This window comes from Thamnophis elegans, chromosome Z (assembly GCF_009769535.1).
Source record: "Thamnophis elegans isolate rThaEle1 chromosome Z, rThaEle1.pri, whole genome shotgun sequence".
Lineage (NCBI taxonomy): Eukaryota > Metazoa > Chordata > Lepidosauria > Squamata > Colubridae > Thamnophis > Thamnophis elegans.
This window is the reverse complement of record NC_045558.1, coordinates 141318846-141330867: the sequence shown is the minus strand read 5'-3', so window position 1 is coordinate 141330867 and position 12022 is coordinate 141318846. Positions and strand designations below refer to the sequence as shown.

The 12022-nt window shown below is 47.5% G+C and overlaps 1 protein-coding gene across 1 annotated transcript in view; it reads right to left on the bottom strand.

The window, feature by feature from the left end:
- Positions 1 to 12022, bottom strand: part of CARMIL3 (capping protein regulator and myosin 1 linker 3) — a 67501-nt gene that overhangs the window by 37113 nt on the left and 18366 nt on the right. The window contains exons 12-17 of the mRNA XM_032236625.1: positions 11115 to 11192; positions 8513 to 8589; positions 8314 to 8418; positions 6779 to 6848; positions 3824 to 3905; positions 1222 to 1318 (exon numbers count right to left, since the gene is read on the bottom strand). Of these exons, the coding sequence (XP_032092516.1) occupies positions 1222 to 1318; positions 3824 to 3905; positions 6779 to 6848; positions 8314 to 8418; positions 8513 to 8589; positions 11115 to 11192 (509 nt within the window). The remainder of the gene's footprint in view (positions 1 to 1221; positions 1319 to 3823; positions 3906 to 6778; positions 6849 to 8313; positions 8419 to 8512; positions 8590 to 11114; positions 11193 to 12022) is intronic.

Genomic DNA, 12022 nt, shown 5'->3' with positions numbered 1-12022 from the left:
TCTTTCCTTCCTTCCTTCCTTTTTCCTTCCTTCCTTTTTCTTTCTTTCTTTCTTTCCTTCCTTCCTTCCTTCCTCCTTCCTTCCTTCCTTCCTTCCTTCCTCCCTCTCTCTCTCTCTTTCTTTCTTTCTTTCTTTCTTTTCTTGGCCCATCTTCCTCCCCAACCTCCACACTGTCCGACTCTTCCGCCAGCTCCACTGACTGCTGATGGGCCGCAACACCAGCTTACTTCCGGAGTCGCCAGCCAGGCCATCCATTCCCCGATAACTGCCTCGCCTGGCTGCCGCAGCACTAGCACATCACTCCATTGAGGCTGGAGGTGAGCCGGAGAAGTAGGCCAGTGGTCATGCAGGCTCTTGCTGCACATGAGTACTGGTACTGCCACCATGTAGATGCGTGGATAGCCTGGCTGGGGGTGGGGGGTGGGTGGGGAAAGCCGGTGCGGAGCACATGAGTAGCTTCACAACCACCCCGCCTCGCTCACACCGCAAGCAACCAGACGGAATGGCCAGCTGGCCAGGCTCTTAAGTAGGGCTTATTTTGGGAGTAGGGTTTATGTTAGACATACACACAAAACCCATGCTAGGGCTTATTTTTGAGATAGGTCTTATTTTCAGGGAAACAAGGTACCGTATTTTTCAGACTATAAGATGCACTGGTGTATAAGACGCACCAAGATTTCGAAGAGGCAAGTAAGTAGGTTTTTCTCCTCCCTGGCCCCCAGGAGCACTACGCAGGCTTCAGAAGGGCTAGGGGGAAGGCAAGAACCCGCCCCCGTTTTTGCGAAAAAACGAGCAGAAAACAGACTGTTTTTTGCAAAAGTGGAGACAGTTCTGCCTTCCCCCAGTCCTGCTGAAACCTGCAGAGTGCTGTTGGCGGCTGGGGGAAGGCAAATCTGGGATGCAGGGCTGGGCTTCAGGAGGCCAAAAATGGTTCTATTCGGTGTATAAGACGCACCAACATTTCCACGCTCTTTTGGGGTGAGGAAAGGTGCATCTTGTACTCTGAAAAATACGGTAGTCTTCCTTTATTTCTTTGTCGGTAAAAACATAAATTCAACCCCCGTCGTAAAGTTGCCGAGATTGAAAATGGAGAAACAAACTGCTTTCATGGTCGGCTTATTACAATTGAGATCGTGGCCCAGCCCCAAAACTCTTCTAACTTCACTGGGTGCAGAAATATGGCGCCTGTTTCCCCCCCCCCTTGCCCCCCCAAAAACTCACCGGGATTTGACATTGAAATTCTTCCCGAGCCAGAGATGTTTCAAAGACTTGTTCTTACTCAACGCCGGAAGCAAAGTGATCAAATCGGCGTCGAAGCCTGTTGGGATGAGAAAGCAGGAACCGATCGTGTTTATTTCCTTGTAGAGGTAATCCTCAGCTTACAAACAGCTCACTTAGCGACCGTCCGAAGTTACGACAGTATGGAAAAAAATGTCAGACGGCCATTTTTCTCGCTGTTGTAACATTCCCCGTGGTCACATAACCCAAATTCAGCTGCTTGGCAACTGACTCGTATTTATGACGGTCGCAATGTCCTGGGGTTCCCCGGATCCGCTTTTGCGATGGATGGGGAAAACCAGATTCACTTAACAACCGTGTTACTGATTTAAGGATAGCTGTGATTCACTTAACAACCATGGAAAGAAAGGAGGTATCTAACTTAACAACTGCGGTATGACTAACTTAATAACTGCCGTGATTCGCTTAACAACCAGGGCAAGAAAAGTCGTAAACATGGGGCAAACTCATTTAACAAATGTTTCACTTAACAACATAAATGTTGAGCTCAGCTGTGGTGGTAACTCAAGGACTACCTGTTGTTTATGTCTATTTCCAAGTAGTCCTCGACTTACGACCACAATGGAGCCCCACGTTCCTGTTGTTTTACGACCTTTCTGGCCACCGTTGTTAAGCGAATCGCTGCAATTGTTAATTTAGCCACCTCGTTGTGAAGCGAATCTGGCTTCACCTCACAACGGTGGCAAGAAAGATCGTAAAACGGCTCAAAACTCACTTCACCACTGCCTCGCTTAGCCTCGGTTATGGTCGTAAGTCGAGGACTGCCTGCAATTTCCCTGCATACGGCAAAGGGTTGGACCAGACAAGGCCGCAATTCTCCGACTCCCCCCACCCTTTCGTCCCTCAGAATTTCCTTCCAAAGAGGATTTTTGAGACTCAACGTCATCCGAAATATCGAGATCTTTTTTTAGAATAAAGCTGGAAGGGACCTTGGAGGTCTTCTAGTCCAGCCCCCTGCTCAAGCAAGAGAACCAATACCATTTCAGATAAGCAACTGTCTACCTATGCCACAGGGGGCATGTGGCGCCCTCTGCTGGGTGTTTGCGCCTCCCGCCAGGCAGTTGATTTTGGGGTCTCTGTCGGGCATGCAGGGGACGCGCACGCATGCACGGGGGTGTGGCGGGGGAGTGCGTGGGGTGTGGCTCCCTGCGGCCTGTTTTTGGTCCCAGGAGGCTTCAGAGAGGCCTGCTAGGCCCAAAACGGGGGCATGGGCTCACGTGGATGTGCAGGGGAGGGTTTCACGCAAGCGGGGGGGGGCAGGGGGGGTTCTGTGTGCATGCACAAGGGGGGGGCGGGCGCATTGCATTATAGGTGTGGACACACACACGTGCGATTTCAGCATACAAGGAGAAAAAGGGTCAAGATTCTTCTTAAAAACCTCCTGGGATGAAGCTATAACATCTGGTGGCAAGCTGTTCCACTGATTAATCATCAGGAGATTTCTCCTTAGTTTCTAAGTTGCTTCTCTCCTTGATTAGTTTCCACCCATTGCTCCTTGTTCTCCCCTCAGGTGCCTTGGAGAATAGCTTGACTCCCTCTTCTTTGTGGCAACCCCTGAGATATTGGAAGACTGCTATCATGTCTCCCCTAGTCCTCCTTTTCATTAAACTAGACATACCCAGTTCCTGCAACCGTTCTTCCTATGTTTTAGCCTCCAGTCCCTTAATCCTCTTGGTTGCTCTTCTCTGCACTTTCCCCTCAAAATCTCGACATCTTTTGGGTAATGTGGTGACCAAAACTGGACGCAGGATTCCAGGTGTGGCCTTACTAAGGCTTTACAAAGCGGTACTACAGTAGTACATCACACGATCATTGATTCAGCCGTGTGCAGCAGCTGCCAAAAAAGCCAACACAGTTCTAGGCTGCATCAACAGAGGGAGAGAATCAGGATCACGTGAAGTGTTAATATCACTTTATAATGCCTTGGTAAAGCCACACTTGGAATACGGCATCCAGTTTTGGTCTCCATGATGTAGAAAAGATGTGGAGACTCTAGAAAGAGAGCAATAAAGATGATTAGGGAGGCTAAAACATAGGAAGAACGGTTGCAGGAACTGGGTATGTCTAGTTGAATGAAAAGAAGGACTATGGGAGACATGATAGCAGTCTTCCAATATCTCAGGGATTGCCACAAAGAAGAGGGAGTCAAACTATTCTCCAAGGCACCTGAAGGTAGAACAAGAAGCAATGAGTGGAAACTAATCAAAGAGAGAAGCAACTTAGAACTGAGGAGAAATTTCCTGACAGTGAGAACAATTAATCAGGGGAACAGACGTTGCCTCCAGAAGTTGTGAATGCCCCAACACTGGAAATCTCTCAGAAGATGTTGGATAGCCATTTGTCTGGAACGGTATAGGGTTTCCTGCCTAGGCAGGGGGTTGGACTAGAAGACCTCCAAGGTCCCTTCCAACTCTGCTATCGTATTTGTATTCTATGCGTCTGTTTATGCAACCCAATATTAAGGACGCAATTCTCCGATTCTACCGTTTCGTTCCTCAGACCTCGCGGGATGTTGGAGACTCACCATTATCCGAAATATCGAGACCGCTCAAGGCGTTTATCCCGGGCATCTGTTCTTGAAGGACTTGAGCTCCCGGAGAACGGAGCTAACATAAAAAAAGGAGAAAAGAAATCAGTGTTTATTTATTTACCGTATGGCGGTGGTCCCCAACCTGTGCGCCACGGCTTCTACTGGCCAGTTGCTTATCGGAGCTGGCGCAGGCACCGCACACTGTGTGCACATGCACAATTGTCCGGTTGCTTTAAAAACCGGTATAGAACGTGGGCAGGCGGGCGGGCGGGTGGACCAAACAAGCCACCGTACCAATACGCTGTCAGCTGCTCCCGGCTTCTACCGGTTCGGTCGTACCGTGCCGTGCCGGCTGGAACCCCACCACTGGCGTGCACTCACACATGCGCGCCTACCCCCTCCCACAACATCGTCCCCTCTTTCAAAAAAGATGATGGGTGAACAAATCGTCCTTTAACTATGAAATTTGCCTGTTATAAACTAGAGAGGCAGAAATAAAACTAGATCGGGGAAATATTAAAACACAAATTGATTATACGGGAGAATGAATGAAAATCTCAGATTAACTGGGTTTTTCTTTTTTTCCCCCTTTGGTAGTTGATGGTAAGATGAATTGATGTGAGTACTTAATAATACAACATGATATTGACTATGTAATAGTATACATGCGATTATATGTTATGAAAATGGAAAATAAAAACTTTCGATGGATGTGGAAGCATAAATACCATCAACATAGATTGGCGTTTGCTCAGAAGCGGAAATACACCAATGAGAGGAAGAGTGGGAAACAGAAGAGAGAAGAAAGATGGGAAGAGAGGGATAGGAGAGAGGGTAAGGGGGAAGATGAGGAGGATAAGGAGGAGTGGAATGAAGAGAGAGGAGAACGAGAAAGGAAGGGGAAGTAGAGTAGGAAAGGATGATGGAGGGAAGAAAAGAGGTAGGAGAGAGGTAGAAGAAAGAGGTGTATGGAGAGCAGAGGAGCTAATAATGGGTTTTTATCTTTCTGGGCGTTGATGACAAGAGGAACTGATGTAATTACTACTTAATACAATAGGATACTGGCTATGTAATAGTATACACGTGATTGTATGTTATGAAAATGGAAAAGAAAAAAGTATATTGGGAAAAGAAAATCTCAGATTAGAAGTTTACAGGTGTGACGTGTTTTTTCTTTCAATGTATATTTTAACAATAAGACTATATAATTTGATTAATGTGATAGAGATAATTTTAAAAAAATGTGAATTGGAGGAACATGAATGATATCTAGTTAACTAGGTTCCTACTGTTATTGTTAATTGAATTAAAATGGATAAGAATTTGAGCACTAAAGAGGAGAAGTATAATATAAGGAGGATTGTATAAACTTGATAAATGTGATAGAGATTATTAACCATGTTAGCTTACACTGGATCAATAAACTTGTTCATATGTAAATAGAGAAATGTTTAGACAGAACAAGGAAGATAGAGATGGAGGCAGAAATAAAGATGAGGAGTGAGGCATTTTTGGAATGTATATGTTTGTACAATATAATAAGGATTACTTATGTTTGAGAAATTGACAGAGATTATTAATATTGTTATTGTGAAAGTCGCTGGGGAATCCAGATTCACTTAACAACTGGTTTCCTCACTGAATACCTACAGCGATTCACTGATCAAAAGTGGCAGAAAAAGTCTAATATAACTAAAGGCCTCATTTTCATTCTACAATATATATTCAATTAGCATTAGCATTATTTTTCTCCAGAAAGTATACTTCTATTTATTGTTAACCTTGCATTTCATACCTTCAAACAGAGATCTTATTCCTTCATTGTTCAACAAAACATCGCTGCCTATATATACCAGTTTTCATTTGTTCCCCTATTAGAATTGCTTATCAGCAGCGAAATATCATTATAATAAGTTCTTAACCTTATACATTATATCACCAGACCTTATATTAATTCTTCATTGTGTCATTGTTAGATTATTTCACAGCATAATTATATCATCATTTACTTTCTTCAATTAAAGCATATTATTTTTCATTTCCAAAGTTTTTTTCCCCCCCTAGCCACCGATAAAACAAATCCCATATCTTATAACATTGTTCATCCTCTTGCTCTCTAATTTCAAATGTCAATTTACTCATTTCAGCACAGTCCATTATTTTTCGGATAACCTCTTCCTGTTTTGGTATTGTTTCGTTTTTCCAGTTTTTTTGCAAATACAATTCTGGCTGCTGTTAACACATTTACAATCAGATATTTTAAGTCTTTGTTGCAGGTTTCTGGTATGATCCCCAATAAAAAGACCTCTGGTTTAAAGTCTATTTGTTTGTGTGTCATTTTCTCCAACGGTACACAACAAATGTCTCACTTAGCAACACAAATTCTGGTCCCCTGCTTGGGCCGGGGGTTGGACTAGATGACCTACAAGGTCCCTTTCAACTGTTCAGTTCTGTTCTGCGAGAGAGGCTGGTCAAAGGGGAGAGGTGCCAAAAGCTTTATGCACTTCATGGATGCCTATTTTAATTTTATATCCTAACTAGCCAATAACCTGGGATTACCCGGATATTTATTTATAGGGGGAAAATGTCCGGACCAAACGTAATTTCTAATGTTGGATTTACCTCCTTACCAGAGGGAGCCCCCCTGTGGAGTACTGTGAAGCCGTTACCATGGCAACTCCACTGCGCTGTACACTAGAAGCCATTTTATGGCAGTACAGTAGAATCCATTTGAAGGCACAACAGGCTGTATCTTAACAGACCCCCCCCCCCGAGGGGCGTTAGGGGTGTCTTACCCCCACAGTATTTGTTTCCAGAGAGGAAGTCATCTGTGTACCAAGTTTGGTTGAAATTGCCCCAGGCGTTCCAGAGTTATGCTGGGACACCCACATGGACACGCACACAGCCGTTTTTATATAGATAGATTCTACCCCCATATCCCGATTTTACCTCACATCCACTCAAATCCAGGTGCAGGTCACTGAGGTGGGTGTTGGCAGACAAACCTTGCATGAGAGACCTGTGTGAGGGGTACAAACACAAATTATTGCTTTTCAACATGTTGGCCTGTCTATTTCTCCCCACCCCCACCCCATCATTTGAGCCTTTGAATAGGGAAGTTTAATTGAACAAGGTGGCCTATCAAACCACCAAATATTTATAGATGAAATGACATCAAAAATGCACAACATCAGGAATGGGGTGAAATTGTCATCCCGTTAGTGCCTCGGTTGTCCCAACAAACACTCACAATACCTGGGCAAAAAACATGGGTATTTGAGAGACAGATTGTCCTAGTGGTTACGGTACCACTCTAGAAAGCATGAGTTGCGAGTTCTAGTCCTGCCTTAGGCATGAAATGTGAGTGGGTGACTTTGGGCCAATCACCAGGAGACAGTGAGTTCTAGTCCTGCCTTAGGTATGAAATATGTCTGGTTAACTTTGGACCAATTACCAGGAGACAGTGAGTTCTAGTTCCACCTTAGGTATGAAATATGTCTGGGTAACTTTGGACCAATTACCAGGAGACAGTGAGTTCTAGTCCTGCCTTAGGTATGAAATATGTCTGGGTGACTTTGGACCAATTACCAGGAGACAGTGAGTTCTAGTTCCACCTTAGGTATGAAATATGTCTGGGTGACTTTGGACCAATTACCAGGAGAAAGTGAGTTCTAGTTCCACCTTAGGTATGAAATATGTCTGGGTAACTTTGGGCCAATCACCAGGAGACAGTGAGTTCTAGTTCCACCTTAGATATGAAATGTGACTGGGTGACTTTAGATCAATCACCAGGAGACAGTGAGTTCTAGTTCCACCTTAGGTATGAAATATGCCTGGGTGACTTTGGATCAATCACCAGGAGACAGTGAGTTCTAGTTCCACCTTAGATATGAAATGTGGCTGGGTGACTTTAGATCAATCACCAGGAGACAGTGAGTTCTAGTTCCACCTTAGGTATGAAATATGCCTGGGTGACTTTGGATCAATCACCAGGAGACAGTGAGTTCTAGTTCCACCTTAGATATGAAATGTGGCTGGGTGACTTTAGATCAATCACCAGGAGACAGTGAGTTCTAGTTCCACCTTAGGTATGAAATATGCCTGGGTGACTTTAGACCAATCACCAGGAGACAGTGAGTTCTAGTCCTGCCTTAAGTACGAAATATGCCTGGGTGACTTTGGGCCAATCACCAGGAGATGGTGAGTTCTAGTCCTGCCTTAGGTATGAAATATGCCTGGGTGACTTTGGACCAATCACCAGGAGATGTTGAGTTCTAGTCCCACCTTAGGCATAAAATGTGACTGGGTGACTTTGAACCAGTCCCCCCACCTCCTCTCTCTCTCTCTCCCCACCACCTCGCAGGGTTGTTCCCTCTGTCTTGCGACTCGACACCTCAGTGATATTGCCCATGACACAATCACCCCCCCTTCCAAGTTTTGTTCCGGGAGCCTCCCAACGTGGGGCCCGAGACCGTGAGACTCACCGCAAGGCTTCTACGGGGACCCTGATGCCGGAGAGATTCACAAAGCTGAGTGAGTAGGCACTGCAGAAAAACTGCTTCAGAGAGGGCGGGAATTCTTTTCCCTTCCTGGGGAGGGGAAAGAGAAATCCTCTTATTCCTTAGCCAGAAAAAGACCCCTCCACTCCCTTTGCAGGTGTTAAAAAAACGACGTCATCCTTACCGGTGGGAAAAGGTGTTTCGCGAAAGATTGAGGTAGCAGAGACGAGGGCAGCAGCCGTGCAGCAACGCACTAAAAAGCTACAAAACACACACAAACACACACACACAACCAGGTGTGAACCGTGGTCCTGCTTACTAAATCCCAGAACACCATCCAAAGTTGGCAACCCGCAACGCCGTAGGTCAGGGGTGTCAAACTCGATTTCATTGAGGGCCGTATCAGGGTTGTCTTCAGTGGTGGGTTCTGGCAGCCACGACTGCTGGTTCGCTCGTGGGTGCGCCACGGGCGGTTCACCGACAAAAGGGCGACCGACAAAAGCGCGCCCGACTAAACCGCAGTGACAAAACCGCAAGTTCTAAAGCGCGCCGACGAATGAGTGCTGAATCGCGCCGACAACAACGCGGCGACAGAAGCGCGCTGTAAACCTAAACCTAACCCTAACGCTAACCCTAACGCTAACCCTAACGCTAACCCTAAACCTAACCCTAAACCTAACCCTAAACCTAACCCTAAACCTAACCCTAAACCTAACCCTAAACCTAACCCTAAACCTAACCCTTACCTTAACTTAAATCGCCCTTCTGTCGACGCGCTGTTGTCGGCGCGCTGTTGTCGGCGCGTTGATGATGTTGCGGTTTTAGCGATGCGGTTTTGTCGGGTCACGGCCGTGGGCAGTACAATAAACATTTTCTGCACGTGCGCAGAAGCAAAAAAACCCAAGATGGCGGCACCTACGGCGCCACCCAGAGAACCAGTTTGGGGGCGTGGCAGGCCTGGGTTGTTGCCGGTTCCAGTGACCCAGGCCGCCAAACCACTACTGCTTTGGCTGAATTGGGCCATACCGGTGGGAACGCACCACTGGTTGTGTTTGACCTTGACGGGGTGAGGGGGGCATGGTCAGCTTGACGTCACTCGTGACGGGAGCGCTCTGCCAGGGAAAATAGGCTCCCGAGTGCCACGGCCTCCTGCAACCCTCTGCCAGTGAAAATGGAGCTTGGGGAGCGTGTGTGGTCCCCCATCCCAGACCCTGTTTTTGGCTGTGACGGCCTCCTGCAACCCTCTGGGAGCTCCATTTTCGCTGGCCCGACGCTTTGCCAGCGAAAACAGTTTGCAGCTGCAACGTCCTCCTGCATTCCTCTTGTTGTGGCCCACCAGCACAGCTGGCAGCAGATTCAGACAGTGCAGAGGTTGGGGAGGAACATGAGCCAGTCCTGGAGTCTGGGGAAGGCTCGACAAGTGCTCTGCATCAGAGGCAGAGATGGGGCCAGGGCTGTCCGACAGTTATCAGCTGCCTTCGGAGTCAGGCATCAGTGAGGCGGAAGAACAGCTGGAGCCTGTTCCCAGTGTGTGCATGCGCAGAGATGTCAGACGAAAAGAACAGCTAAGGAACATGGGTCAACTTGGGAGTAAAGCCACAGGTGGACGGTGAATGGCCCCTCCCAGAGGGAATAAAAGAGGAGCGACAGGGGAGTGGAGTTTGCAGGAGACAATTATTTAATTCCTGCATCCTTGCCAAGTGTTGCGGCGTCTGAAAGATATCGGTCTGGCCGCTCTCCAAGCCTGACCAAGGTCAGTAACGGTGAACTATCTTGAAAGACTGTGGGAGAGGAAAGACTTTGCTGGAGAGGAATTCACTGTCAATTAAATAAAAGGGGTTTATCAGGACGAGGACTCGGCTTCATACTGCTGGGGAAGTCTAGGTCCGGACAATCTCGAGGATCAGCCCATAGATTTCCACTGCTCTCCTTTCCTCTGCTTTCTGTGCATCCGTGCATCAGGCACTGGACCCAGCTGTTCAGGGGTGGGTTTCTTGCCCTGTTCCAACCAGTTCGGTTGGAACGGGGCCGGCGGTGTCCTCGTGCACGCGCACAGTACACGCATGCGTACTAGCGCCTGTGCGATGCTCCAGCTGCTCCTGGAGGATCGCGCAGGCACAGTATGCGTTCTGCGCATGCGTGGAAGCGCAGAACTCATCAAAACCGGGTAAGAAACACAGGCGGGCGGGTGGATCCTTCGGCGTTCCCGGAAGTTACTTACCTCCGGGTTCGCCGACCAACCGGTTCGCGGGGACCGCCGCGAACCGCCTGAAACCCACCCCTGCAGCTGTTCCTCCTCTTCCTCATCAGCCACCTCTAGACCTGGGTGCTGATGACTCTCCATCTGAGGGCTGATGGACGACCCAGGCTCAGGGGAAGCCTAGATCAGAACACCTCTGCCAGCGAAAACAGAGCTCAGGAGGGCCGCTCCAGTTTCACCAGCAAAGGCACCACAGGCCAGTCCTTTGCTGTTTCCAGGGTGGCTCCATGGGCCAGATCAAAACACACCGGATCCAGCCCCCAGGATTTGAGTTTGACACCCCTGCCATAGGTACTCCGTAAGCTGCGGTCCCCAACTTTTCTGGCTTGGCAGATTGGTCTGTGTGAGTGGCAGGTTTTCATCAACTCCATTTGACCAAGAACACAGCTGCCTGCGTGCGTGGCGGGCTGCGGCTGGTGCAGCCCGATTACGAATGGGCCGCAGCCCGGTAAAAGCCCACAGCCCGGTGATTGGGGCCCCCTGCTTTAGCCAACCCGTCCCCAAATCCATCCTCTGAACTCCTTACCGCGTCTACCGCACAATCCGTGGAGGATACGTCCAGGTGAATCAGTGCATTAGGCTGGGCCAGGAAGGAGTAGAAACTCTGTCGGGAAACCAAGAAAAGAAAGGCATAATAAACAAACCGGGATATAAAGGCAGACATACAAATATGTTGTATTTGTGCTGATAAATAAATAAAGGGAGACTAGTATAGATCTATTTCAAGCTATTTAGCTCTCATCAGCTAGCCATACCATTACTGGGATTCGAACCTGTGTTGTATTACTTCTTAGGCAGATGTGTTCTAATCCCAGTAAGGGTATGGCTAGCTGATGAGAGCTAAATAGCTTGAAATAGATCTATACTAGTCTCCCTTTATTTATTTATCAGCACAAATACAACACAAATGTAACAAAGGCAACAGTAAAAAAATATTGGGTTTCTGTCTGGATGGTCTCTTGTGACGAGCCGATAGACAGAGAATGGAAGCAGTAGACTTCCTCCCATATTTGGGCATACCAAGGGTTGTGACACTAAATACAGACATACAAATAGTTCATTTACTGACCTTTCAACATTACAAAATGGCAAAAAAAAAAAAGTGAAGAAACGATTTTCACACCGTCACGGTCTGGCGATCCAAATTCGGATGCTGGGCGCCCGAACATCCAACCACAATCCAGCCCAGCATTTCCTGTTGCTAAGTGAGACATGTGTTTTGTCCCGTTTTGCCGCCTTTTCTTGACACCGTTGTTAAGTGAAAACCTGCAGTTGTTAAGTTAAGTCACCCGGGGGGGGTGGGGGGTGGGATTCAGCTGCTTTGGATCGGTTCGGGCGAACCGAATGCTAATTTTACATCTGGTTTGCCGAACCAGTAGTTGAAAGGATTGGCTGGCCTCGCCCTCCCTTCCCCTGCACATTTTGGATGCCAGG